At 51.6% G+C, this 26,850-nt stretch overlaps 13 protein-coding genes across 13 annotated transcripts; 7 read left to right on the top strand and 6 right to left on the bottom strand.

Annotated features, from left to right (window-relative positions):
- Nucleotides 1–166: 166 nt before the first annotated feature.
- On the bottom strand, nucleotides 167–2,740 carry TGAM01_v207738 (hypothetical protein; the record flags this gene model as incomplete). Its single annotated transcript, XM_018805233.1, has 1 exon — nucleotides 167–2,740. The coding sequence occupies one exon, from the start codon at nucleotides 2,738–2,740 to the stop codon at nucleotides 167–169; it is 2,574 nt and encodes an 857-aa protein (XP_018661683.1).
- A 312-nt stretch (nucleotides 2,741–3,052) lies between these two features.
- TGAM01_v207737 (cwf18 pre-mRNA splicing factor) lies at nucleotides 3,053–3,676 on the top strand (the record flags this gene model as incomplete). Its single annotated transcript, XM_018805232.1, has 1 exon — nucleotides 3,053–3,676. One exon carries the CDS (start codon nucleotides 3,053–3,055, stop codon nucleotides 3,674–3,676), a length of 624 nt encoding a protein of 207 aa, XP_018661682.1.
- A 206-nt stretch (nucleotides 3,677–3,882) lies between these two features.
- On the bottom strand, nucleotides 3,883–4,857 carry TGAM01_v207736 (hypothetical protein; the record flags this gene model as incomplete). Its single annotated transcript, XM_024550152.1, has 4 exons — nucleotides 3,883–4,139; nucleotides 4,198–4,514; nucleotides 4,587–4,725; nucleotides 4,791–4,857. 4 exons carry the CDS (start codon nucleotides 4,855–4,857, stop codon nucleotides 3,883–3,885), a joined length of 780 nt encoding a protein of 259 aa, XP_024405117.1.
- A 1,516-nt stretch (nucleotides 4,858–6,373) lies between these two features.
- On the top strand, nucleotides 6,374–8,839 carry TGAM01_v207735 (hypothetical protein; the record flags this gene model as incomplete). The annotated part of the gene is made up of 5 exons (XM_024550151.1): nucleotides 6,374–7,125; nucleotides 7,179–7,514; nucleotides 7,568–7,647; nucleotides 7,709–8,043; nucleotides 8,105–8,839. The coding sequence occupies 5 exons, from the start codon at nucleotides 6,374–6,376 to the stop codon at nucleotides 8,837–8,839; spliced, it is 2,238 nt and encodes a 745-aa protein (XP_024405116.1).
- A 642-nt stretch (nucleotides 8,840–9,481) lies between these two features.
- On the bottom strand, nucleotides 9,482–10,695 carry TGAM01_v207734 (eukaryotic translation initiation factor 3 subunit F; the record flags this gene model as incomplete). Its single annotated transcript, XM_018805228.1, has 2 exons — nucleotides 9,482–10,441; nucleotides 10,588–10,695. The coding sequence occupies 2 exons, from the start codon at nucleotides 10,693–10,695 to the stop codon at nucleotides 9,482–9,484; spliced, it is 1,068 nt and encodes a 355-aa protein (XP_018661678.1).
- Nucleotides 10,696–11,186: 491 nt separating this feature from the next.
- TGAM01_v207733 (hypothetical protein) lies at nucleotides 11,187–13,572 on the top strand (the record flags this gene model as incomplete). Its single annotated transcript, XM_018805227.1, has 3 exons — nucleotides 11,187–11,410; nucleotides 11,492–12,217; nucleotides 12,270–13,572. 3 exons carry the CDS (start codon nucleotides 11,187–11,189, stop codon nucleotides 13,570–13,572), a joined length of 2,253 nt encoding a protein of 750 aa, XP_018661677.1.
- A 282-nt stretch (nucleotides 13,573–13,854) lies between these two features.
- TGAM01_v207732 (hypothetical protein) lies at nucleotides 13,855–14,628 on the bottom strand (the record flags this gene model as incomplete). The annotated part of the gene is made up of 2 exons (XM_018805226.1): nucleotides 13,855–14,325; nucleotides 14,413–14,628. 2 exons carry the CDS (start codon nucleotides 14,626–14,628, stop codon nucleotides 13,855–13,857), a joined length of 687 nt encoding a protein of 228 aa, XP_018661676.1.
- A 529-nt stretch (nucleotides 14,629–15,157) lies between these two features.
- On the top strand, nucleotides 15,158–16,055 carry TGAM01_v207731 (hypothetical protein; the record flags this gene model as incomplete). The annotated part of the gene is made up of 2 exons (XM_018805225.1): nucleotides 15,158–15,178; nucleotides 15,261–16,055. 2 exons carry the CDS (start codon nucleotides 15,158–15,160, stop codon nucleotides 16,053–16,055), a joined length of 816 nt encoding a protein of 271 aa, XP_018661675.1.
- A 1,763-nt stretch (nucleotides 16,056–17,818) lies between these two features.
- TGAM01_v207730 (delta-aminolevulinic acid dehydratase) lies at nucleotides 17,819–19,033 on the top strand (the record flags this gene model as incomplete). The annotated part of the gene is made up of 2 exons (XM_018805224.1): nucleotides 17,819–18,064; nucleotides 18,125–19,033. The coding sequence occupies 2 exons, from the start codon at nucleotides 17,819–17,821 to the stop codon at nucleotides 19,031–19,033; spliced, it is 1,155 nt and encodes a 384-aa protein (XP_018661674.1).
- Nucleotides 19,034–19,435: 402 nt separating this feature from the next.
- Nucleotides 19,436–19,966, bottom strand: TGAM01_v207729 (stress responsive A/B barrel domain-containing protein; the record flags this gene model as incomplete). The annotated part of the gene is made up of 3 exons (XM_024550150.1): nucleotides 19,436–19,615; nucleotides 19,685–19,795; nucleotides 19,901–19,966. 3 exons carry the CDS (start codon nucleotides 19,964–19,966, stop codon nucleotides 19,436–19,438), a joined length of 357 nt encoding a protein of 118 aa, XP_024405115.1.
- A 910-nt stretch (nucleotides 19,967–20,876) lies between these two features.
- Nucleotides 20,877–21,907, top strand: TGAM01_v207728 (glutathione S-transferase-2; the record flags this gene model as incomplete). Its single annotated transcript, XM_018805222.1, has 3 exons — nucleotides 20,877–21,186; nucleotides 21,263–21,496; nucleotides 21,573–21,907. The coding sequence occupies 3 exons, from the start codon at nucleotides 20,877–20,879 to the stop codon at nucleotides 21,905–21,907; spliced, it is 879 nt and encodes a 292-aa protein (XP_018661672.1).
- Nucleotides 21,908–22,231: 324 nt separating this feature from the next.
- On the bottom strand, nucleotides 22,232–24,598 carry TGAM01_v207727 (hypothetical protein; the record flags this gene model as incomplete). Its single annotated transcript, XM_018805221.1, has 1 exon — nucleotides 22,232–24,598. One exon carries the CDS (start codon nucleotides 24,596–24,598, stop codon nucleotides 22,232–22,234), a length of 2,367 nt encoding a protein of 788 aa, XP_018661671.1.
- Nucleotides 24,599–25,423: 825 nt separating this feature from the next.
- On the top strand, nucleotides 25,424–26,074 carry TGAM01_v207726 (hypothetical protein; the record flags this gene model as incomplete). Its single annotated transcript, XM_018805220.1, has 1 exon — nucleotides 25,424–26,074. One exon carries the CDS (start codon nucleotides 25,424–25,426, stop codon nucleotides 26,072–26,074), a length of 651 nt encoding a protein of 216 aa, XP_018661670.1.
- Nucleotides 26,075–26,850: the final 776 nt, after the last annotated feature.

Genomic DNA, 26,850 nt, shown 5'->3' with positions numbered 1-26,850 from the left:
GTATTCGATAGATAGCATATATTCGAAGCTGTCATGGCCGCACGAGTAGTCTAATAGTCTTCCACTCCAAGGTATCATGCCATTCCGCCGGTCAAAGCAACACAAACTCCAAAGGACCTCTTCGCCTCCATTGATATGCCCAAAAAACGTACAGTTACATACCGCGTTACTCATACAAATCCTCGCCCGCAATCTTTTGTCTATTCTTGTCGATGATGCCTTCCATCAACTCTAATGCCCGACCCTGGTTCTTCAGTTTTCCAAACGCCTTGAAAGTAAATAGGTCAGGCTTGAAGCCTGCCGCCTCCATGTCCTGCAAAGTAGATACTGTCTTGTTGATATTTTGCATCTTCGCATATCCCTTCGTCAAGGTATTCCACGTCACAAGGTTCAGATCGACATTCTGCTCCTTCATCACCTGGATGACTTGCTCTGCCAGAATTCGATCACCACCATTTAATAGACCGCGCACAAGGATGCTGAATGTGCATAGGCCTGGAGGCGGATGGACAGGAATAGCTCGGTTATGGCCATCATTCGCCTCAGATTCGCCTCCATCGGTAGCCTTTAACACGCTCCTCTGTACGTGATCTTTGAGCATGTCTCCGAAAACTTGTAGTGCAGGCCGCGATAATCCTCGTCTTTCCATCATAGTCATGATGATAGTATCATGAACCAAGCTGCCTTGATCCCTGATGAGCTGAGCGGCCAACTCTTTGTGCTCCTCAAGCCGAGCCTTGAAAAAGACATAGAAAGCCATAAGATCGTAAGGATGCTGCAGAGTCTTAATGTAGGCCCTAAGCATAATGGCTATGGTTGTTGGACTAGGTTGTAGTTTCGGCCCGACATTCGGAGCGGAAAAGAATTTCTCAGTAAGAGGTACTATCGTATGCAGAAACTCCCACCGCCGTGGCCGGCTGCTGTCGAATTTCTCTCCGTCATTGCCAGTTGTCTGGGTTAGAATCAAAGGCAAAGAATCGGGGAGCCACCACTGCAAAGGCTCCAGTTCAAACTTCTTCGCGTACGCTCGCAGCATCGGCCCAAACAAGGGATAGACCCAAGGTGCGGAGAAATTCTTCTCGCGGGATTCCATCTCTGCAAAAAAGAATACGGTGTGAAGTGTGTTGTTGAGCACATCCACATAAGGAACGTTGGCTACTTTAGCAACTTCAAGACCTTTGGCCACGTTCTCTACCTTGAGGCTCCCTTTGGCACCTCTGAAGATGGTTGACCAGGCTTTTGCATCTAGCTGCACGCCAGACTCCGAGAACAGCAAGGCGAGTCGTATGGCCTCGTCAACTTCTGCTTGCTGGCATAGAGAATCGAGAAAGGCCGTAGCATTGATAACGTTGGGTACGAAGCCTTTGCCCATAAAGTACTCTAGGGCATCCTTGGGCGAAAAGGCCGGCTTTTCTTCCGACAAACCGCCATGTGTGATCCGGCAATGCAACAGCGTAGTGATGGTACTCGAAGGGCTGGGTGCATTGAGATCGACTCCACTCTCTGCAAGCCCTTTGAGAATTTCAAACGCTGTATTTTTATGTGCCATCTCCCCCGCCAACTTTCCAGCAAACTGCAATTGGGTATTTGGATGTAGCTTGATATTGGCCCTCTGCAACATATTGTATAGCTCACTAGCTTGGTCACTTGGTAGTTTGCTTGCAAGTAGACCAACCGTTCGCTGTCCAAGGGGCACATGGCCGGCAGGGGCGTCTTCGAGAATCTTGGCCACAGTTTCCAGCATTTCTTCTGCCTTGATAGTTCGCTCGCGAATATTTTTGATGCTGCTAATGCGCAAGCGTTGCGCAATAAACAGCAGCACATCGTTGATGGCATACCCAGGCGGTAAAGGGTCCAGGGTAGCCTCCAGCACCATATGTGCCTTTTCAGGGCAGAGGTCCAAGGTCGAAAGCAAAAGTACAGGCCACTGCTTGCGGCGGCTTTCTATATCGAGACTCTTCCATGCCTGCTGCATACTGCGGGCATCGCTGAGTTCAAAGAGCCACTTTGCAGTATCTCGCCAAGGCCACGGCACTTTTGGGACTTCTGGTTTGTCTGGTCTCGAGACTTTCCAGAATTTAGTCTTCCAAAATGTAAAGGCTTTCCGAGCAGGCTGGAGCTCAGAAGCCGGATACCGATGTCGAATGTAGCCCCATTGCGAATGCATTCCTCGCAAATTCTGCAGCTCTCTATATGCCATTCGTGATTTTTCGTCAACAGGAGAGAGCTGTTCGGCATTCTGAGGATTGGATCTAGCAAAGCGGTTTATCCTGTCATTGGTGATCATATAACGCCTCTTTCCGACAAAATAAGGCTTCTCTGGAGCATCATGGGACTCGGAGTTGGGGATTTGCTTGAGAAGCCTAGATTTACTCGACGCAGATCGACTTTGTTGATTTTTCTTTCCAACTAGTCGATTATTTCGGTGCTTCGAGTGCGACGTATCCGAATCGGCACGACTCTTCGTTCTATCACTGACTACTGCAGGATTGGTAGATATGTCGATAGTCTCTTGCGGGTTTAGATAAGAGGTGAGATATTGCGGCCGTTGAGGCGCACTGTCGCTTTCGAATGGTCGGACATCATTGAGCGATGCAGCTTGCGCTACAGAACTCAATTGTCGTAGCGAAGATCTTGCGGCGAACCGAAAGGTAGGTCGGAGAAGTGTAGTAGACGAGGAAGATATCCTCAAGCACCTGCATTTCAGCAAGGCGGCGCGAACCACGGGTGCCGCAGGCATTTTGAAGGATCGGTGGCCGATACACGGCCAGCAGTACGCATCGTGCACTGCTGCGAGCTGCGATTTTTGCCTTGACAACCTCAGCAAGTCGAAGTTGACTCGGTTGTTGTAAGCGCGTGGAGGCTATCGCAAAGAATATTTTAGCACCATCCCGGTTGGCTTAGCCGCTAAAATCCGGCATGTGGCCCTGGCAGCACCTTAAGCACCGCCCCACCAAGCTTCAATTCGCTTTTCCATGCCAATCGCTATCTAGAACCTCGACTCTTTGATTTGATGTTGGCATTCTGCGCGTCATAACAAGAGCGTCACGAAATGAATTCACACAACAGCCTCAGCGCCGCTGCTGACGAGCGAAAAGCGCGTCTCGCAAAGCTCAAAACCCTCAAAAGAAAACAGCCCACCGACGAGGTCGCCACTCCAGAAGGCGAACGGGATGCATCGCAGCCAGAAGAGCCTGACGCTACGACAATACACCTCTCTGGCCGAAACTACGATCCGGAGACAAGAGGCCCCAAGCTCAGATTCGACGCGCCGCCAACTCTTGCCTTGGAAAAAGCTACATTGGAGGAGCAGGCCGCAGACGTAGAAGCCGAAATCAGGGAACAGGCTGCTAAAGAGGCAGAAGACGACAAGGGCCTGGATCTCTTCAAGCTGCAGCCTAAGAAGCCGAATTGGGACTTGAAACGGAATTTGGACCAAAAGATGGAATTGCTGAACTCGCGGACGGATAACGCAATTGCAAAGTTGGTCAGAGAAAGAGTAACGGGTGCTCAAAAAGCAGCCCAGAAGACTGCGGGTGTCGACAGTGGAAATCTAGATGGAGACGCCGCTGGGGTCGACGGCATCGCTCTCGTCGAGGGACTGAGGGTTCGTGAGCAAGAAGAGCAAGAAGAAGAACAGAGAGAACGAGAGGAAGAAGAGTCAATGGGCTTATAAAGGATACTGGAGGGGAAAGAAAGATAGAAGGAATTGGAGGTGCTGTATGTAATTACTTATTATTATTCCTGCTATGGCATGGGCCGGAGTTTTCTGTTTTTGGGCATTACGGCTATTATATACTCCTGGACAACAAATCAAGATACCCTACTATCTTCCTCCCATATTCATAGACTGGGTCAACGCTAACCGCTTGCTGAAGGGGCTCAGACTTCGCTCTCGGGGCGCGTCTCTGGGAGGCATTCTCCCGTGTCCCTGATGACCACCGCCACGACGTCCGCCACGCGGTCGGTTGTCATCATCTCGCCTTCGATATGGCCGGTCATCTCGCTGCGGTGACCTCGATCGCGAGTTTGAATCACCCCGCCGTTTGCCATGACGTCTCCCAGGCCCTTGATCATGCCGTTGCCGAGGGGGCGAGACATCATCTCTTCGAGCACGAGAGGGCTGCCCGGATCGATTCCTATCGCTCTCCGGAGTACCCTCACGCGAAGGGGATCGACTATCGTGTGAGACTGTACGCCTTTGCCGTCGTGGAGGTGACGGACTTCGGCTGTAACTGCGATCACTGGCGGAGTCTGCGCTGTAACTGCGATTGCTAGCAGACTTAGGGCTATGGTCTCGACGCTTGGCGGCAGGAGACCTGGTTCTTCGCCTAGGGGGCGGAGAGCGAGAATCTCTTGATGCATCTGTTGAGATGGTGGAGACTGAGTGAGATGAGACGGATCTCCGGCGCCTGGAACCCGCATCTAGCAGTTCATCCTCGCGATCCTCGAGCTCTCGCTTTCTTTCCCGCTCAGCCTCTAATTTGGCAAGCTCCTGATCTGCAACACCTTTTCTATGGTAGTGTTAGCTAGCTGGTCATCTGAATAATAAGAAGCACATATAGCGTAAATACAACACTACTCACTTCTTTTCTAGGGGATTGGGAGTGTCGCTTGTCAGTTTGGGAACAAGCTTAGGATTGCGAAGCTGTTGTGAACGCGAAGGGCGAGAGACATATGGCCGTTCCTGAGATGATGACTTGCATTCATATGAATAGTGCCGTGCTGAGCGTGTTAGCTAACGCATCCCATGAGTGATGATTGTCTTTGGCACGTATCTCGTTTTAAACACTTTTGGCACTGGACATTGGCCGGAGTTGACCTGCTGGGTCCTCCGCGTCCTCTGTACGTGAACATGATAAAAGCCGTATAAGTGCCCTGTACGATAACTGATGGCTGTGATTGGGATGATGCAGATCAGGGCGTTTCAAGTTGAATGAGGAAGGACTTGAATCTTGTCCGGGATTGTCTGATTTTACTATGGGGGCATGTCTAGGGAGCTCTACAGTGGACTTTGCATTGGTTCAGCGCCACGCGAGTCCTACGAAGCGCTGAGAGCTGGCCGCGGACCGCAATTCAGCACGTGATCTCTACTACGTGCCAATGCTGTACTGAGTGCGAAGTACAAGAACAAAGAAGACGGAGAGATTGTAGTAGACGTGCTTGATATCAGAGTTCCTTTGAATATGCTGTGTCTCAATTACAAGCGTCGTACGTTTGACTTTTACTTGGTAAAGCACGCCTTTAGAAACTTCAATCTTAATACTATGTAATGGGAGCAGCTGCTGAGATCCTAAACTCGTATAGTAAGGTAAAAAACACCATGCAGCATAGAGTTTTTCAACGACTTGTTCCTGTCTCGTGCTAAAACCCTTACCTAAGCAGCACACATTATTGTCCCGTAGTAGGCTGGGTGGAATCTGCCGGCGCTAGGACAATCTGAGCTCTCCTCTGAGAATTGTAACTGCAGATTCTCCAGTGTCCTCTCCAGAGCCTTGTCGTCCTCACCCCGATGACATCGGCCTGAACTGCGACTTTGGCGCTCACATCTGCTCGCTGCCCGTCAGTCTGTCCCGTAGGCGCTGGGGGAGCCACTAAGCCACCTGTCGCTGTAAGTCCGCCTTCCGCAGCAAACCCAGCAATTTCACCCCTCTCAGGGATAACTTCGTTTTTTTTTGGGAACACCCCTCCACAAGAGAGTCCTGCCATCCGCCTGGCTCGCACGGCTATTACTCCGTTTTGCTTTTCGCGCGCAGCAGGCCTTGTTGACTGAATATCCTTCCAGGCTGCCAGGTCATTCCGAACTGCGATTACGCCTCCCCGGGCTGTTGAGCCGACCGCCGCGAAGGAGGAAAAAAATATCGATCCGCTCGTTTCGCCAAGACACGACCAGCTAAACGAACGATGTACTTCCTGTTACGACAATGAAGCACTTGCACTCTGTTCTCGATCTCCTGGCTCGTTCCCATTGATTCTGCTTCTTGATCTTGTCTTGTCTACTGTCTTTCTCACCCGCTTTCGCTCGATTTCGGCGCACTTGGTCGGGTGCCTTTTGGATTGCGGCGCCACGATCGATTAAGGAAGAAAAAACGTCCTTTCTCCGCCTTGTGTTCTGCCTTGTTATATACCCAACCATTGGACCTTGAATAAGTCGTTCGGGCCTTCAATACCTGCCGGCGACGATTCTGCCGACTTACCGAAACGCTCCTTTTGCAAATGTAAGTGTGCCTCAAGCCGGCCATTTTGCGCCGCACATCTCCAGACACGCTGTCATTGGGGAAGCCCAGAGGACTGACCAATAACCGTCTTCCTGTAGATAGCTGCGTCTGCGGCACTAGAAAACCCCTCAGATTCGTCTACTAGCCGATCGAACATGTCGTCAAAGGTTCAAGTAGGTGCCAGTACGCTGCCTCCTACTGGCGAGCCCACCCAGTCTCCGCCTGCTCTCTCGTCGCCCCAGTCAGCGAACCCATTACCGACTGATATACCCGGGGCCATGGAGAAGGTAGCAGCATCGCTTAACGACCTTAGTCTCGGGTCAAACATTCCCAGCTTGGTTGTTGATGGTAGCAACTCGTCTGCTGCCGCTCGATCTCAAGCCGTATTCAGCAGAGCGAGCGGATCTGATGATTCCCAGAAGGCTGATTCCAGCTCGGATTTGGGTACCAAGCCCCCTAGCCTGGATGGGAAAAGCATCACGTCTGGAACCACGTTTGCTCTCGACGAAAAAGAATCCCTCCGCCCGGATGACAGTGCCAGCGTTAAAGCTGCGGCTGAGGATGACGATTCTTTCTCGATCCGGGGATCACTGATTGCGGGCTCACGTATGAGTTCAGATCTTGCTGCCAGAGCTAGAGGCATACAGCTTGGAGATATGCCAGATCGGCGGCTAGTACAGCCAGTCGCTGGAGGTCACGGACATGGCATTCTGACTCCTCAGAGCACATCGTCAGAGCAGCCAGCACAGAACGCATTGAGAAGCGTGAGCGGGTCATCAGACGCCTTGAATGTTATTTATAGACAAGCCCCCGATGACAAACTCCTCGAAGCTTTGGCGGCTCCTAGAGACAGGCTTTTCCTCCTGCGATTGGAAAAGGATGTCATCGATTTCGTCCAGGACTCAAAGCAAGTTCCCCTCTCCTCCCCCAAGCAAACAGCTCAACTAACCGATTTGAAAGGGAGCCATACATGGACCTTCCTCCGTCGAATTCGTTTTGTAGGATGTTGACCCATAAGCTAGCCGACTACTACCATATGACGCATTCCTTTGAGCACCATATCGGCTCTGTTCGTATTTTCAGAACGCCCTTTTGTCGAGTGCCGCCTTCTCTGGCAACCATGATACCCCAACCGACTGTTTCAACTAGCAGCACTCCTCCGCCAGCCGTTTTGCCAAGGAAGATCATGCGTCGAGGCCAAGACGAGGAGGGTGGCAGTGGCAGCGCTGGGGCTTCCAAGGCTACTTCGGAGAATGGAAGTGATTCCAAAGATAAGCAGCCGCTCATCAGCCAAAAGTATGTCGTTGTTGTCAGATACTGTATGCGGTATTCCATTAACTCGTTTCTAGGTTGACACGAGAAGAGCGAGAAGAGATGTATAAGCTCGCTAGGCAGCGCATTTTCGGAAACTCTGAAGAGACACCGTCTGGTGAGTACAGCTGTGAAGGGCCTGGCAAAACCGAGAGTCAATAGCTAACTCATTCCATCAGAAGCAGATGGCGAATATGGAGTGTCTCGAGCAAGCTCTGTGTCCGCCAACAATAGGTCTACTGCCAGTAAAAAGGCAAAGCCTACCAAACAGCGGCGCGATGATACGGATGGCTTCGACTCGAGGCGCCAGTACGCGCCTTATTGGGGCCCTCAACAACAGACTTGGGTGTCTCAGCCACCTAATCAGTTCATCCCTCCTGCGAATGGACAGTTCAACTCCCAGCCTGTTCCATCTTACCCTGCGCAGGTGGCCACTGCATACGGTCAGCAGCCTCCTGGCTACCCTGCGGCGCAAGGAATGGCACCAAGTGCGCCTTATCCGACTCCACCTCAGGTATGTAAAGCATTTAGTTACTTTCAAGCAAGACGAACTTACGGTTACTGATTTGTTCCAGCCGTATGCGCCGCAGCCTGTGCAGCAACGATACCCTCCAAACGGAAGCCCGATGACAGCATATGGTTCGCCCATCTTACCTGGTGCTCCTCCACCAAACTGGCAACCTGGGTTCAGTCCCGCACAATATCCACCCCGAGGACCTACTCCGAGTGGCCCTTCTGCGCAGGGTGGGATTCCGTACGCATTTGGGCAACTGCCGGCAAACATAAACCCTCATGACCCCAAGAGCCAGCATCCAATCCCTGGAAGCTACAATCGGAACCACGCTTTCAACCCCAAGACGCAATCTTTTGTGCCGGGGTCGAACGGGATGCCACCGCCTATGCAGCCGCTCCAGCCGCCATTCACGGCACCGGGATCTCACCACGGCAGTCCACAGATCGGGACTCCTCACCTGGCCTACGGCGGATACCCATCAGCGATGCCACCTCATCCCTATGCTACTGGTGGATATAACATGGCTCGACAGGGCTCGAACAATTCCATTGCTGCATATCATACCCCACCTCCTCTTGTTGCTCCGCCTCATGTTCAGCATATGCCGCCGGCAATGCAAAGCCTGCAACAACATATACCACAACCCCAGCATATACCCCAGAATCAGCAGGTGCATGTTCCGGGCCGAGCACACATCCCTCAGGGACCGAATCAAATGTTTAGTACTAGTAGTAGTCATTTACCTACTTACGGTAATCCAGCAACGCTGCCGCAGAAGCCAGCTACTGGAATTTAATGAGCATCTTCAGGTGTTCGGGGCTGCTGGAGGCCCCCCCCCGGCGCATATGGCATATTTAGAGCAAAATATTAGTTTTGGCGTTTTAACGGTGGGAAGGACGATTGGTTTCTACTTTGTCTATTTCTCCCTTTTCTCCTTTTTGGACCCTTCTCCTTTCTACTCACTCTTTACTTTCAATACTAGCGGCGGATGAAGAGCGAGTTTGTTGGAGGCTATGAAAGAAAATGCTAGACATAACTTCACATTAGGAGCGGTATATCAAGTCTCTATGTAAGATCAGATAGAGATTTTGCGTGACGAATCAATATTCATATCTAATATCTTAAGTGCCAAAATTATGTCTGGCATACCACAACGCCAAGATGATACTGCGTTCGCGTGTAGGTGTATTGTTGGGACAATGTCGCAATGCAGGTCCAAATTCGCTCCCACCCATCCATCCCGAGACGCCTCAGGCATGCTTCCTATTTCCTCCTTCAACATCATTTCCTCTTTTTTTTTTTCTCCTCTCTCGATAAGGGCCTTTCCTTATAGAGCCCAAGTGCCCAGATGTAAAAGGAAAATTATAAGCCAAACGACAGTTATACAGCTACTGTAGTAATAACCGTCCCTCTATCCTTCTTTTCTTCCCTTTTCGCCTTACTCGGCGGGCTCTCGAGGCTCTCGAGGCTCTCGTTGTTGACCGCCGCCTCTACCGCCGCCACGTCCTCCACGCTTGTTTCCACGCTGGGCACCCTTCTCGCCGTCACCCTTGCCCTCCTCCTTCTCATTGCCGGCCAGGTTGGCAACCGCCAGTCGCTGGGAGAGATCGATCTGGGTTCGGATAGTGTTGGCCAGGTAGCTGACCATGAGGACGTCCTGGATGTGGTTGTTGAAGTCGTGCTCGATCTGGGAAGCATCGACCTTGGGGGCCAGAGACAGGGCGCTCAGGAGGTACTGGGCAAGGGCGTTGTTGGGCTCCTCGTCCTCGTCTAATACGCCGTTGGCCCACTCGCTGACGCGGTCGAGGAGGCCGATGGTCTGCTCGATGGATCGGCCCAGGCCCTCAATGTCTGATACAAGGGGAACGTTCCGTGACTCGACGTCGCGGGCGCTGGCGACGGCCTCGAGGGCGCTCTTGTCGGCGTCTCCATAGAGCATCTTGTGGGGGACCTGGATGAAGAGGCAGCTCTCGGCAGCTCGCTCGGCGTTGACGGCGACGGGGGCGCTGATGTAGCATCGCGTCTCGATGTCCTTGCCGGGCTCTGTGGAGATGGTGAGGTGGATGGCGGGGTGGGGGAAGGTGCCGGTGTCCGGGGCGGCGAAGAAGTTCTGGATCAGGGCGCTGAAGCTGTTGAGCTCGTGCGAGGTGGTGTACCAGCCCAGCAGCGACTCGCGGGGCGCGGCCTTGAGCACCAGGGCCAGCATGTTCTTCTGGTACTCGACGTCGACCTCGACCTGGTCCTCCTCCTCGGTGTGGGGGATGGCGAAGCACGATCGCACCTCGACCTCGGTGCCATCTTCGGAGCGGGTGCCTACCAGGGCGCCAATGACCCGCGTGGACTGGGAGTTTTCACGGATGTCGCGTCGGACGGCATGGTCGAGGATGGAGAGGACAGCCTAGAAGCCGGGAGAGCGATATGTCAGCCATTGAACCTCTTCCCTTCCCTTCCCTTCAATAACTTTTCTCTGTGCTCTTCTGCATTCCTCCACACCAAAAGACCTCTTCCGCAGATGCTCTATTATCGAGGCAGGATCATATATACCTGGGGTTGAATCTGGACAGTAAGCGGGGCAATGTTCGTCTGGAGCCCGACGTTGGTGTGAGCCAGCGGGCGAGCGAGGTGCAAAAACCGTTCTGTTGCGGCAGCCATACTGGGCGAAAAGAAAAATGTCTCGACAACGTAAAAAGATGTCGAAGGACTAGTTTTTCTTTTTCGACTTCTAGGATGTAAAAAGATCGAAGAAGAGTGGGGAGTGAGAAGGGGGGGAAGGAAAAAAAAGAGTGGCTCCGGCTTAGAAGTATAGGCGTGGTGTTCTCGTCTCTTTTTTTCCACACCTCAACGATGGTCCTCTAAATTTCGCCGATTTTGTGATTTACGGTTTTGGCGGGCGGTGCTGGGGTTGTGCGCACTAAAATTGGCAAAAACGCTGCTTTGCGATAAGGCTGCGTGGCGCAAACTCAAAGTTACCCCACCATTGCGTGGCTGGTGAAGATGACCCATAATTTCATGCAAGGCTGATAGCTTCACTCCAACTTTTTTTCTTTCTTCCCTACCTTGCCTTGTGGTGTCGTTCGCTTCTTCAAGAGAGCGTTTGTGCATTGGCTTTTGCAGTCAATTTTCTTTCTTTGTGATTCATTGCAATGGCAGGCCCAAGAGGAGGCGGAAGCTTCAGAAGCCGTGGCTCAAGGGGTGGCCCAAGGGGTGGCTCAAGAGGTGGCTCGAGAGGTGGAAGTTTCAGAGGTCGCGGATCAAGAGGTGGAGCAAGAGGCAGAGGTAGAGGAGGCAGAGGGAAGCCGTTCAGTCAATGGGGCCCGGACAGAAAATTTGACGGTGCTCGACTGGCTGAAAATGGCGAAGAAGATGAGTATGTCATTCATTCTTAGCCTCAGTACCAGAATCATTGGTCTGCTTAGACATGTAACTGACAAGACTTTTTCCTCTGTAGCGAGAGCGGATCTGGATCGGGCGCCTCAGACGTGGAATACGAAGCGCTCAACGATGTAGCGTCAGACGACGATGAGCAGCAGGCTACCGCACGCCCATACATGGCATTGATGCAAAAATTCCACGATTCGAGCGCATCAAGTGCGCCGAGCGCCAAACGAAGAAAGATTACACACGTCGAGCCCTCGGGCCGGAGCCCAAGCCCCGCGCAAGAGGAGTCAGAAGAAGAGGAAGAGGATGAATCTGCTCCCAAGCGAGAGGACATTGACGAAGTTGATGAGGAAGAGGAGGAAGGAGAAGACCAGACTAGAGGCGTTGGAGATGACGGAGACGACTCAGACGACGAGATTGATGCCGCGGATCCGTTTGACGCCCATTTCGCCAACCCAGACCAACAAATAAGTGCGCTAGCGGTAACAGCGGCGAAGAAGGGAGATTGGACTACAAGCCGGGCTATGATACAGCCTTGGAGGGCAGTTGTTGTCTCTCCTGATACCAATAACACTGATCCTATCCCTCAGCCAATATCGGGACTTGGTGGATTGAAGCTTAAGCAGAAGCTGCGAGAAACAGCAAAAGAGAAGATGAGCAATCTGGATGCAGCACAAAAGGCATTTGCGCCTTTATTATTCGGTTACAAGGACATTTTGTATGGTGACCGGTCTGTGGACAACTCTCGCAAAATGCGACAGACAGTCTGCCTCCATGCGCTGAATCACATCTTCAAGTAAGCTTAAACTAGGCGAATTTAAAGACCATTATACTAACTGTCATTGCAGGACTCGAGACAGGGTAATCAAGAACAACTATAAGCTTTCAAAGGCTGGCGATGATGCGGAACTCGAACTTCGGGACCAAGGCTTCACAAGGCCCAAGGTCCTGTTTCTTCTACCAACCCGAAACTCATGCGCCCAGATTATGAAGGTAATCCAGGAATTGATTGAGCCAGACCAACAGGAGAATTTTAAGCGTTTCAATGAATCTTACGCCGAGAGCGATGAAGCCTTTGGTGCTGATCGGCCTGCCGATTTCAAGGATCTGTTTGGTGGTAATGACGACGACATGTTCCGCATCGGCATAAAGTTTACACGCAAGACGATCAAGTACTTTGCACAGTTCTATAGCTCTGATATTCTTCTCGCTAGTCCTCTCGGCCTTCGTATGGCTATGGGATCCGAAGAGGATAAGAAGAAGCCCGATTTTGACTTTCTCAGTTCCATTGAGATGGTTGTCATGGATCAGGCAGATGCTCTGTTGATGCAGAACTGGGAGCACGTTGAGCACATCTTTGAGCACCTCAACCTTCAGCCCAAGGATGCGCATGACTGTGATTTTAGCCGCGTCCGCAATTGGTATCTGGAAGACGAGGCGAAATATTACCGGCAGACAGTTATGCTATCTGCCTTTAACACCCCGGAATTGGCAGAGCTCCAGAGAGTATACTGCCATAACTGGGCTGGGAGAGTTCGACTGCAGCCAGAGTACCCTGGCGTTCTTGGACAACTAGGTGTCAAGATCAAGCAGACGTTTACTCGATTCCAATCAAACACAGTGGAGAATGATCCCGAAGCCCGGTTTGAGTACTTTATTTCTACCATTATCCCCTCTCTAGTGAAGCGGTCCAAAGATGCTAGCGGAACTCTCATATTCATCCCCTCATATCTTGACTTTGTTCGCGTGAGGAACTATTTCGCCACCGCCGACGAAGTCTTCAGCCTCACCTTTGGCGTGATATCCGAATACACGGAAGTTCGAGAAGCTTCACGAGCTCGATCTCACTTTTTGACTGGCCGACACAAGGTCTTGCTCTACACCGAGAGAGCGCACCACTTCCGACGATATCAGTTCAGCGGGGTGCAGAAAGTCGTCTTCTATGGTCTGCCGGACAATCCCATCTTCTACAAGGAGATTGCGGGCGGGTACCTGGCAAAGAGCGAAAAGGACATGAAGATTGAGCCTGGGCAGGGGACTGTGCGGGCGATGTTTTCGAAATACGACGTGATGAAGCTGGAGAGGGTGGCAGGGTCGAAGAGAGTGGGGAAGATGATTCAGGATCGTGGTGATACCTTTGATTTTGTATAGGATGCGCTGTTGGGGCGCAAGCATGATGGAAGTGGCTGGCGTAATATTACAACTCGGCGTATTGAATCTCTAGTATATACATGTTCAAATATCAGGCGGTCATTCCATCATTGGTAGACATAAATTGTACATATTTATATATATGCTGTGTTGTACATGGTGCATCTATCGCTCAACGGAAGACTGCACCGGAAATTCTAGATATTTTCACTTTTCCCCCTCCTTCTTCTCTCCATGGCCGTTTTGATCCATAATTCCTCATACATCATCATACATTCATTTTCACCTCTTTGCTTCCTCAACCAGCTTCGCAGACTTTGCGCTTTCAGGAACAATACCTCCCGCCATGGCCGCCGCAGCAGCACCCTCCTTCTCAGCAAACTTGGCCGACTCAGCACTCTCACCCGACTGGGGGCTTGATTCCAGCGCACTCTCGCCCTCTGTGCTCAAGATCATAAACTTCTGCACCATCTCCTCCAGCTCCTGCTGGTCCCGGAACTTGGTCACCTTCTTCACGTTCTGGAGCGTCACCGACGTCGAGGGCCGTCCCAGCAGGCGGTCCCGCGCGAGCGTCTTGGCCGTCATCATGAAGCGCGAGTCCTTCTTGCCGTCGACGAATTCGAGGATTGCGCTCTCGCCCTGGTCGTATGTGTTTTTGGACTCTGTGCGGACGACGCGAGTGTAGCCGCCTTCGCGGGAGAGGTATCGATTTCGGAGTTCGCCAAAGAGCTTGGGTAGAAGCTTATCGGGGGTCTAATACAATCTCTATTTGTTAGCTGAATTGTTTGCTTGAAGAAATGCAAGCCCCCAAAACGGCTGTAGAAGGACATTTTGACTGACATAGAGAATACCCTGCGCTGATCTCCTGCACGGCTCATTGTTCCTCTTGGCCAGCGTTATTAGCTTGTCTGCCAGGCGCTGCGTCTCCTTGGCCTTTGCGTATGTGGTCTGGATGTGTTCATAGTGGACGAGCTGCGTGACGAGGCCGCGCAGCAGAGCTTGTCTGGCGGACGATTTGCGGCTCAGATGCCGGTACTTGACGAGACCACCCGCCATGGCAGAAGTGAGATATCTGATGTAGCAATTGAGCGCTGTGGCGTTTAAAGAGCAGTTCAATTATAAAATAGCCGCAATCCTTTCTTTCGCTGTTCGTTTCGGCTTGCAGTCGTCGTTACTGTGCTGGACAAGGCTTTGGAATGTCTCTCTGCAGGTTTGAAGCCTTTCGTGGTGGGCTGCGATCTGGTTGGCTGTAATTTTTTTTTGCGGTAGTGTGAATTTTTGGTGGCGGCGAATCTCGGGCCATTTTTGGAACTTCCTGCGCTGCCAGCGGAGCTACGTCAATTCTCTATCCCTAGAGCTTTTTCTAACATCGTCACTCATTTTCAGCAGAAAAAACCAAACAGTTTGGCTCTGGGTCAAGCTTCGCAGCTTTTTCTTCTGCTGGGAATTGTGCGGAAGCTCAATTGCAGTATGCGAAGCTGCGCATAGGAGGCTCTTTTTACATAACAGCTTTGGTTCGAAAATCACCTCCCGGGAAATAATATCTCTCTTCTACAACAAAGCGTGTAATTCCAACTCCGCCAACATGGGCTTCGCAACCGGCTTTGTAAGTTCCTCTTTGCTGTCTGGCTATTCCTTTTTCACGCTCAATTCTACGATGTAAAGGCTGACAGCAACTTCTAATCTAGACCGGTGGCGTGACGCTCACCCTTTCGCTCGCCTACCTCTCCGTCCTCGCGCACCAGCGCAATCGCGAAGCCCAAAGCAGATCCATTCGCACCCAGACGCTCATGATCCAGCATCTCATCGATCCGATCCCGCAGCCGCTTCCCCCTACGCGATCCGAAGTCGCCGCCGCGCAGCGAGAAGCCGCTGTCGAGGTCGCCAAGAACCGATGGAACTCGGAGGTTGAAAACGCCGTGCGCTGGGTGCAGCACACGGACTGGGACGAGGTGCGAGAGGGCTTGGAGAGCAGGATTGCATACCTATACGCAAAGGCAACGGGCCAGTCTGTGGAGGAGGTGCTAAAGGCCAGGCGCTCTCTCGAGCCTGTCAAGAGGACGCAGCAGACGGGTGGCGAGATTGCGGCTGCTACAAGAGGGGCTTTTGGTCAAGTCAAGGAAAAAGCAGAGGAGATTGAGATGAATGCCGAGAACAGGGCTCTGGACGCGAGGCTGAGGAGTAAAAAGTTCATTGAGGAGACCGCGGCGGAGGCAAAGGAGGTTGTCAGCACGACCCTGGAGAAGGGCCGGGAAAAGGCAAAGGAGGTTGTGGGCATTGCCAAGACGGCTGTTGGCATGGCTGAGGCGCAGGTGGAGGAGATGGTGGGCGACAAGGCGAAGTCACAGTTGAGCCCTGTGCAAAAGGCTCTGAGACAACGATACGAGAAGCCTTCAAAAGAGACGCGGACAACGGCAGAGATTCTCAGGGAGAGGTATATTCCTATGGACCAACGAGATAACACCGTCCTGCGAGGATTATAAGAGGATCCAAGGGAGACCCAAGGGAGACCCAAGGGAGACCCAAGGGAGATTCAAGGGCGAATTGAAGACGAAGAAACCAACAAAAAAGGTGAACCTGCATGGCTTTCCAACGGACGGCTTGACCAGGCTGAGAGCATCCATGCATCTTTGTGTATGGCGCACAGATAGACGCTATAATGTATTACTACATCTTCTACTGTTATGAGCATCTGAAACAAAAAAAGAGCATTACTATGCTGCTCCTCGTAGCGATATTTGCTGTAAGCGGCGAACAACAGATAAGGCGTATGTGTATACGAAAACGAATACTTTAATACGCTCGAGGCCTCGCAGTTGCATCGCCAGATAGCGTATGTAAGCAACGTATATGTGCGAGCAATACGCTCGTGCCTTTGATTGGCCTCGCAGCGACTTACTCATCGTCTCGTGCCAGAGCACATGGTATGATTTTCCCCAGCAAAAATCATTACCCACCGTGAGCGAGCCTAGGCTTCTAAATGTGGAGCGAGGAATTGCCTAGGCTGTAGGTGAAGAGCACGACGCAGAGCGTATTGAACAGAAGGGGTGATGCCGAGCAATTATTACATCGCTTAGCAGCTGCCCGTTTTATTCTGATCGTATGCACATGTATCTATAATTATAGCAATACCTACATAAGGTAGGTACTTAACTAGTAGTAGTATTTGTATTCTTTGGGTATTCCATGCTGTTTTGGCCTGTTTGGGCCTGGCCACCCGCGGGAGCGACGACGATGAATCGATCCGGCGGGCCGCTGATACGCCGTATTATGTACGTGCTGCAGCAAATACCCTTGCGCAGAAGCTGAGCGCAGTAAGCGGCACTGGGATTGCTCGGCGGATGGCGAAGAGCAGCTTCCCGAGCGAATCCCGGCAGCTGGGCCCGGCTGGGCCTTTTGGCTACGAGTATTCCCGTAGTTGGTGGGGGAATTGAAAGCACCGGCAACCGGAGGGCCCTGGGATTTTGCAGAGACCGGCGTGCCGGTAAGAAGTTTCAGTGCGTCAAGGGCGGTGCGCTATATGGAGCTGGAGTTGGAGGGAGGGATTGGTGTGTTTTGCGTGTGTTTTGGATTCTGCCAGTTTTGCATGTACTACCAGAGATTGCAAGTATTCAGGAACTGTAGGATTCGCGACAGCACCAGAGTAATATCAAAATCAATACATATATCAATGATGACAATTACTGGGAACAACCAGCGGCAGATCCTGTAAGATGCAACCGATTCCTGCGGGACAGCCCCCCCATTGCAGCGGTAAGCCCCTAAGCAGGTACTAACAAGCAGCGCTAAAACGGCCTCGGCGCAGGTAATTGTAAAACGCCCCTCGCTGATTGGCGCGCCATCCGAGGCTGTTCCAGAAGTTTTTTTGGTTCTCTCCGCGGAGCACGCCGCTGCACACGACAAAAGTCTGACTACATGCCCCAAAACTTTTTCGACTTGCGCCTTTTCGCCTCGTCTCTGCGTTTTCTTTCTCTTTTTCCATCTTCAACAATCTTGGCTTGTGGCTTTTGTGCTGGAGTTTTCCTCCGTTTATATATACATCGGGAATTGTCGATATTGCCTCAACCAAGACCCTTTCATCCCTCCATTGGGGTTTTGCAGAATCGCATCTTTTTTCTTTGCCGTTAACGCAATTCGAATTTCGAACTCGTCCGGGTCCCACCGCTAAGCATCACGACCCGCCACTTTTCCCCTCAAATAGACAGGACAGCCAGCCGTTCAATTGACGCCAATTCCATCGCCCATCATGTCCTTCTCCAGCCTCGTTCAGGAACTCAGTCTTCGAGACCCCAACGCCCCTCGCCGCCCGGGCCCTACCCCGTCAGTCTCGACTTTCGACGACCGCGCATCGCATGTCTCTCGCACCATGTCTGGATACGCCAGCACGGCCGCCACCAGCGTGAGCATCTCCGGTGACATCGGCAGCCAGTTGCACGGAGGATACTTCCACCCTCTGGCTCGGTCCTGGCAGGCCGAACGCCAGCTGACAAAGGTAAGCCTATATACTGAAAGCTGGTTCTGCCCGTTACTGTTACTGACTGTGTAACTGTAGTCTATGCTCATTTACCCCATCTTCGTCACTGATGGCGAGGACGACATGATCCATGTGCCCTCTCTTCCTGGCCAGTACCAGGTCAGCATCGACAGGCTGACGGCCTTCCTCGAGCCTCTTGTCCACAAGGGACTGCGATCCGTCATGCTGTTTGGTGTTCCCCAGAAGCCCGGCTCCAAGGACATCCTGGGCAGCTCAGCTGACGATCCCGAGGGCCCTGTTATCCAGGCCATTCAACTCATCCTCCGCCGTTTCCCTCAGCTCTTCATCTGCGCCGATGTCTGCCTCTGCGAGTATACTTCGCACGGTCACTGCGGTATTCTGCGAGACGACAGCAGCCTGAACAACCAAATGTCCGTTGATCGCATTTCCGACGTTGCCCTTGCCTATGCCAAGGCTGGAGCACACTGCGTTGCGCCTTCTGACATGAATGATGGCCGCATCCGTGCTATCAAGCTCAAGTTGATTGAGGAGGGAATTGCTCACAAGACCCTGCTCATGTCGTACTCTGCCAAGTTCTCTGGCTGTCTGTATGGACCCTTCCGAGACGCAGCCGGCTCTGCGCCGTCCTTTGGCGACCGCCGATGCTACCAGCTCCCCCCCGGAGGCCGCGGCCTTGCTCGCCGAGCCATCATCCGTGATATGAACGAGGGTGCCGACATCATCATGGTGAAGCCTGCCGGCCAATACCTCGACGTTATCAGCGATGCCAAGGAGCTGGGCAAGGACCTGCCCATCGCTGCCTACCAAGTCAGTGGCGAGTACTCCATGATCCACGCCGCTGCCAAGGCTGGTGTCTTCGATCTCAAGACCATGGCTTTTGAGTCAACAGAGAGCATCCTCCGAGCTGGCGCGACCATTGTCATCAGCTATTTCACCCCCAACTTCCTCGACTGGCTAGACAATTAAATCCTAATTGAAGCGAGAAAGGACAGCTCATGACGGGTTTTAATGTGGAAAAAGACAAAATAAATACCAGGGTAGAAAGAGCAGGCGGGCGTTTTCTTGTGTTGATATTTGGAACAAAAAGGGATTTGTAACATTTTTGTATGCATTTTGCTATTTCTATTTGCATCATTTTAGAGCAAGGACATAATTTAACTAGGACAAATGAATTCATGTATAATCACACTATTTTTAAAATTCCTTTCTCATGTAGTGGTCTATAATTGCATCTGACAGCTTCAAGCTTGACTCTGTGTCTATCGGAAGAGCCTAGATGTCGTATCTCGACGGTACACGTGCACGTTTCGTGATCAATTACAGGATTTGTTAGGAAACGAAAGTCTTTCCGCAGAAAATTCAACTCAATTATAATTTTGTCGCTACCCTCGCATCAAACACGCCAGGCGTGTAATCCACAATGCACAGCTGCTGAATAACAGGAAGCGCGCCGTTCACCAAGCTTCGGTGAGCGTTGTCCTTCTTAACGTAGTAGTCTCTGTCCTCGGCAGAATTGAACTCGACAACAAAGCCATACGAATAACCATTCTTTAGGTGCAGTTGAGTTGTTAGCTTTCTATCTCTCTATTTTTACCGTTACCAGGGTTAAAGTCTCACAGAGAATCCTTCGGAAGAGCTGTTGATTCCACCAGTTATAGACTTGATGTAGGGAGTTTTGGTGTCTGCGGTGAGGCAGTTGTCCTTGAGAGCCAGAATGCCTGAACAGACCTGCAGAGAGTTTCTCAGTTAGCACTAATTCGCGTTCTTACTCTGGCAAATGAAGAATATCTCTTCAAGGATTGACGCTAGTGGCATTATTTCGATTTTGCGAACCTTTTTGACGGCGTCGGCATCGGCGTCGGGCTTGAAAGCGACGAGAATGAGGTGATTGATGCTCATGTTGAATCAAGGCACTGTAAACTATCGTATACTAAAGGGCAAAAACTAGATAAATTTATGATGACTAGAAGTTGCTCAACTACTGTTGTCGATGCAGATGGATACACATGTACCTATATACCAAAAGCAACGCGGAGAGGCTGTTCAACTCGCGCCACACGCTAAAAGTAAGGCGAGTAGCGGCGATGCGGATCTCGAAATGTATTTCCCTAATTCATCCACTGCTCCTCGGTTTATATTTTCATACATTCCTTTTTCGTTGGGATGTGTGAGCAGAAAAGAGGGATACCGAGGCTTATGGAGAGAGTGGCTGTTGGTGGTGTGAAGCCCTTGTAAATTTAGAGAGTGCCGAGGCGTGCCGAGGTGTATTTGCGGCCAACAGCATGCATATGCGGCCAACAGCAGCCACGTCTAGGATCTGTAACTACCATTCGTCCTTATATGCAGTGTGATGAAGATGCTTGGATTCCAGCAACTCGTAATATAAGCCATGCGTCTAATTGGTTGAATGTATGAACTTTTAAGTACAGCGCGAGACTCGTGCCAATCACAGCCGCCAAGATCGCGCATCGTGCATATGGCGAACCATTGAGCGGAGCATCGCCAAAAGAGGCAATATTTCATATACAGGTAGCTGCGTAGCTGCGTAGCAAAGTATTTTGTATCTGTATCTACGGTAAATGCCGAGATTTCTGTCGTGAACGGCACTTATACCAACGCGGGGGAGGGTCCTTGGAAGGATTCGCCGAATGAGTCAAGGATGGCACTAAATGGTGAACTGGACACTTTGCATGCGACGACAACTCTCATGAAACATGGCGCTTCTCTCTATTCTTTCCTCTCTCCATGATTAGAACACCCCGCTTATAAGTACTTTTTTTCTGTATCAAGCAATAGATCTCAGTACAATATGGAAGTCGAGTATACTGCAAACACTCCCAAACAACTGAAAGAGTCCAAGGTGAGCTTCCACGGCGGTCTCGCCTGCCACTTTAGCCTCTTAAAGCCACAGTCGTTTTATTTGAATGCTAAAAATGACATTTTGTTTCTCAATCAGCACGCTCTTCAACTCTTAACAGAGAACACACCAAATGGCAAGAAGGTGCAGATTCTCTTGGAAGAGCTCCATGACGTTTACGGAACTTCATGGGCTACCCACCTAATTGATCTCGAGACGGATGAACAGAAGAAGAGTTGGTTTCTTCGTCTGAACCCGAATGGTAGCGTTCCACACATCTTTTCTACTTATAGCTCGTGATGCATGTTTTATACTAAAGTCTGATCCCCGTTATGTAGGGAGAATTCCGGTCCTTTTGGATAGCTCTGAGACGGGCTCAGCCATCTCCGTCATGGAGAGCCAAGCAATACTCACTTACTTGCAGGAAAATTATGACCAGAACAATGTGTTCGGATTCGCTTCTGCATCCGAGCGAAGCCAAGTAATGCAGTGGCTCTTCTTCTGGCACTCGTCTGCTCCGGTGCAGGGACACGGCAGACATTTCATCAAGGGCGTCGAAGAGCCTATTCCATGTAAGCATTTCCACTTTTCTGATCTAATATGTTCGTAGCCTACAAAGATCTCAACACTGAATTGTGAAATACGTAGATGCAGCACAGTACTTTCAAAAGGCAATGCTCCGCATATACTCCGTGCTCGAAGCCCATCTCAGCGGACAGCACCGGGCAAGTTCCGCAGCGCCTCGCGAGTATCTAGCTGGTGACGGCGTCGGCAAGTATACAATAGCGGACATGGGCACGTGGCCCCATGTTCGGGGTTACCGCGCCCTGGGCTTCTCGGAAGAGGATATGCAGCCAAAGTTTCCCCATCTTCTGCGGTGGATTGAGAGGATAGAGGCTAGACCGGCGGTGCAGAGAGGTATTGATGCTGGGAAATATGATAGTGAAGAGAATCCGGGACTTTTGGTGCGGGCCGAGCAATAGAATGTATGTAGTATATATGATAATTTGAGCAGCAAGAGATGCTTAGCGTTGTTTATGAGGCAGATTGCTTATGATTTATATATAAGCACCTGTACTACTATTACAATTACAGTGAGGGAAACGATGACTTTGTCAACTTTTATTACAACCCGTAGCTAGATTTTGAAGCGACTAAATTAAAATAACATATATACTATTGCAGTCTCAGCAGGACAAATAAACACAAGAAAGCGACAAAGCATCACTAAAGCCCCCAAAACTCCGTTATACGTCATAATCCTTTCAAATACCTCGTGTGCACATCACGTTGAGTAAGCCCCCCGCCTACCGGAGTTCCATATTGTTTGTACCGTTGAATAATTGGTTCCAGTCGTATTGCACGTTTGTGTCTACAATCGTACACCAATCCTGAGTGAGATCCATCTGAAAGTCAAAGTCACTGAAGGTCGTATTCAAGAACTCGTTGGAGCTGAACTCGATGGTATTTGCGGGCTGGGACAAGTAGAACGGGTCTCCTGGAACCTGTTTCGGCGGCAGCGAAGACAGTTCTACCGTCGATGCAATGCTTGGGCTTGCGAGAGTGGAGTTATGGCTGCTGACGCTGCTGGCAATGGTAGCAACATTGCCGTTGGTGGCTGGCTTCGTACCTTGGCTGATGCGCAGCCTTCCAAAGTACGGTACCACGAGCGTAAAATCGTCTTGCACATTGTATGTGCCGTAACTTGCGGCTACAAGGGTCTCTAGCACTTGTGCGCTCTGTCGTGCCACCGTACATTCCAGTATGCTGTCTGTTTTCCTCAGCTCCCCAATGAGTGTTTCTATGAGCTGGTATTCTTCCGCGTAGTAAGAGACCGCTCCCAGTGATCCCTCTGTGTTGGGCGAGCCGGATAGGATTCCCAGAATGAGTGTGATGGCGGAGCTGAACATGGTAAAGTCCATGAGCTCGCACTGGACGGATTCTGACTTGGGCGAACCTCGAAGGCGGAGATAGACTCTAATGAGCTCTCGACAAGCCTCCATGGTGGACAATCGGCTGTGTTCGTAGCGCCGATCGGTTTTGGCCTTGAGCATAAATGGTAGATGAATATGCTTGAGAGTCGAGTAGTAGAATATCTGGGCAGCCTCTTGGGAATAGATTGTGGGCATATTAAGGCTGGGTTCGTACTCCTTGGCCCATGATGGAGGAAAGGTCCTCTTCAACTCCTCCATGTCTTGATCCAACTGCACGGTTGCCGCATACGGACTTGCGTCTGAGTTTTGATTGCGGTCAATAACACGTCCCATGATGACGCATGTGCGACGGAAGACGGTCTGTGCAGGGGAGAGCATCAGGGTCAGGGAAGCATCATCCTTGGTTCCAAGACTGCTGACGGCGGAGGGGAATCCGAGCATCATGCACAGCTGGCGCTCCGATTGCCAGGTCTGGGCCCACAGAGACTTCTTCTGGATGCTCGCATTGGCATCGAGTCTGTCCAAGCCAATGAGGGTGGCGGCGCTGATGCCGTGGCGGATGGCCATCCAAGCTCTCTGCGGCCGACCGTTGTTGACGAGGATTTTGTGCAGCAGCAGGTAGCATTGCACGACTTGCGGGCTCGCTTCACCTTCTACGGCGAGGAGAACAAGGGCAAAGCGGATGTATGTGTCGATGATGACCTGCCGGGAGATGTCGGGGGAGATGATGATGCGCTTCCAGTGACGGGGGAGCTGCTGGATGCAGAGAGTAAGGAAGAGGATTGCATTGCAGAAGTCAACGCCGCGGCTGTAGTTGAGGATCTGGCTCAGGTACGCTTCGGCAACGTCGAGGCTGGTGGCGTGCATGGCATTGGAAAAGTCCGGGCCAAAGAAGTAGGTCGGCCAGATTGGCCAAAAGAACTTTGAGTCTTCGAGGATGAGACGCAGCGTCTCCGGGTCGGGAATGGGTGGCTTGAACGAGCTGATGGATTCCTTCATCAAGAAGGTCATGGACGGATCCTCGGGGTCGTCGTAAAGCTCGCCCTCGGTCTCCCGGATGAGCAGGGCATCTCGGAAGAGGCTGATCAGAGGCGCATCTACAGCAGCGACGGACTTGTCCGCATAGTCTGGCGGACTGCTAGACAATTCGTGGTCGAGCGAGCCTGGAGAGAGCAGCGAAGAGGGAGGGCCGGAGTTGGGAGCCACGCCGAGATTAGGAAGGGCAGTATCAGGAACAGGCTCAAGAGCAGGCCCAAAGTTGTAGCTCAGCGCCGCATCTTTCTGCAGAAGCCCATGGTTCTTGAGGTTCGTGATGACCTGGATCGCCCTCGTATTGATATCCGGGGTCGTCGAGGAGGCGATGGTGGAAGCTGAGGTGGACGAGGCTGCGCCAGAGGCCGAGGCGGAGGATGCCTCATCGCTTGGCTCGAGCGCATCGCAGAGGCTGCCGATGAGGTCCTCGAGCTCGGCCACCCGCCGGCGCAGCAGCGCGTTGTCGGCGGCCAGCTGAGACACGGGCTGGGACGGAAGCAGCCCCGGGACCTGCACATGGCCCGGCCGGCCACCGTCTTTCGGACGCGGCTGCTGGGCCCGGCACGGCGTCTGATGGAGCGAGCATCCGTGGCAGATGGAGCCGTTTGGCGGGAAGACGCACCGGACCTTTCGGCGACGGCATTCGGCGCACGACTTGGTCCCCAGCCGCATGCGTCGTGCGGGTCGTTGGTCCGAGAAGTCGTCCATTGGAACTGTCTCCTGAGGCAGCGCACAAGGGCTGCACGTAATGTTGATGCTTTCGTCCGGGCCTTGACCCGAGAGCCTGGGTTATTATTGGTACAAGTATGTAGGGAGGAGAATGCGCCCACATTGCCTGGCTGCTGGATGGCGCATCCAGAGCTATGCTATGTCGAGCATGCGATCGTCTTACTAATGCGCTGAATGCATTGGAGAGCTCCGGTCTAATTGGTTGACTCGTACTACTTGTATGTAAGCACGCCGTGCCTTTGGGTTTAGCCTGCCATGGCATCCGTAGACGGGGCGGACGAGTTCGCACGAAGCCAGTATAGGAACTGGGGCGTCTAGTCGTATCGAAGAAGCATAGTAGAATGTTCGATGATGCTTGTGGAAGCTAGCTTGCATTTTTAATTCGCTCTGATTCGGTCGTCTCTATAAGCCAGAGATGCAAGGTTGAGTGATTACCCAGTAGTTACCAGAGATGGAAGTTGCTGCTGCAGGTCAACGAGGCAGTTGCTGGGGCAGTTACTGGATTGGCTTGACTCATGGTTGTGAAACTGCAACAGGTCATTGGGCGAAACGATCTGAGAAATCAGCTACATGGGTTGAGTATTCTGGGTTGCTTACCGATTCTGAAGGATAGATGATTGAATGTATTGGATTGATAATGCTTCATAATGTGCTCAAAATGGTGTTTAAAAGCCAGCGTCTTGGGCGAATTGATTAATCCAACAGAGCAAAATCAGTTTACTCTTCGATCTATAACTCAGTTTTGAATTGCACCACTCATTTTCCCAGCTTTCCACAAAATTAGAACCATCAATCTCTTCCAAAATGGCCACTTCACTCAACGCTAGCCTTCAAGCAACCCTTACTTCTCTCGGGGAAAACATCCCTGAGCCTGCTTTTAAAATCATCTCTGAAGCAAAGGCCAACGTCGAGAAAGAATTCGACGTCAAGTCTACAATCCAGCCTGGCCAAAAACTCCCCGAATTTACCCTCCAAAATGCCAGTGGAGTGTCCGTTAACAGTGCCGACCTCCTGGCTAAGGGACCGCTTCTCATTGTTTTCTACCGCGGCGGCTGGTGCCCCTTTTGCAACCTCACACTGAGGGCTTATCAGCAGCGCCTGGAAGATTTCAAGGCAAAGGGTGTTACCCTCGTGGCCATTACGCCGGAACAGCCTGATTCTTCGCTTTCCACTGCGGAAAAGAATGAACTTCAATTCCCCGTGCTGACTGACGATGGCCTCCAGCTTGCTCGCAAGTTGAACATTACCTGGGAGCAGCCACAAGATTTGGTGGATCTTTCGACTGGCATGGGATCTGATCTTCACAAGCGTCACGGCAATGATTCGAACGCCATGGTAGTTCCGACTACGCTGCTGGTTGACCAGAAGGGCGCTGTTAAGAACATTTATGCGGAAGCGGATTGGACAAAGAGACTGGAGCCTCAGGAGGCAGTGAACTGGGTGAATGCACTATAACTGCATGAGCTATGGACATGGCAAGACCCAGAAATTTAGCGTCTTTACTGACATCTGGCATCTGATGCCAAGTTTATCTAGAGCGCATATGAATATCTAGAGATGGCGAAATAAAAAGTTATTGAGCGACTCTCGATGCTGGCGGATGACTAAGTGAATATGCGTGTAAGTGGGCTCAGCTCAGCTGCCGTGCCACCGCGATGGTTGCAGCGCACGCCGCCCTCCCGACGCCTCTATTGGCCGAGACTAAACACGACCTTATCGAATATCCCGAGCCCGCTGAATTATTGATTGCTCGTGCGCCGCTGTGCATAATACGAAGCTTGGCGTGGTCCCGAAGCACAAACACACAAAGTCCCATGCAAGGCTCTAACACCCGCAACGCCATATTCTGACAGGCACAAGCGCCAATTCTAACTTTGTAGGATATCAGCTCTCCAGTAGCATCTGTTAGCGATAGCAACTGGCCTTTTCCTGCACGCCAAGCGCCCTTGCGATTAGCCACTGCTGTGTTATTGGACGAGCGTCTCGTCTGACCCCTGGCGATTGGGAGCGGGTTGGTTGGCGCCATGTCATCTTTTTTGGAAAAATCCTGCTTCCCGTGTCGGCGGATCGAGCGAGCCGGCGGCAAAGTTGGGTATAGCTCTGAATAGTGTTCAGCTGCGCCCTGAAGCTGAGAGACGTGTGTTTACGTCTTGCAGCTCAAGCCTGTTTTTGTTTTCTTTTTGTTTTCTTCCTTTTGATTTATCTTGTGTCTTTCCATCTTTTGCATTCTC

This window comes from Trichoderma gamsii, assembly GCF_001481775.2.
Source record: "Trichoderma gamsii strain T6085 chromosome Unknown Scaffold_29.2, whole genome shotgun sequence".
NCBI lineage: Eukaryota > Fungi > Ascomycota > Sordariomycetes > Hypocreales > Hypocreaceae > Trichoderma > Trichoderma gamsii.
Note: the sequence above shows the minus strand (reverse complement) of the source record. Positions and strands in the feature narration are given on the sequence as shown.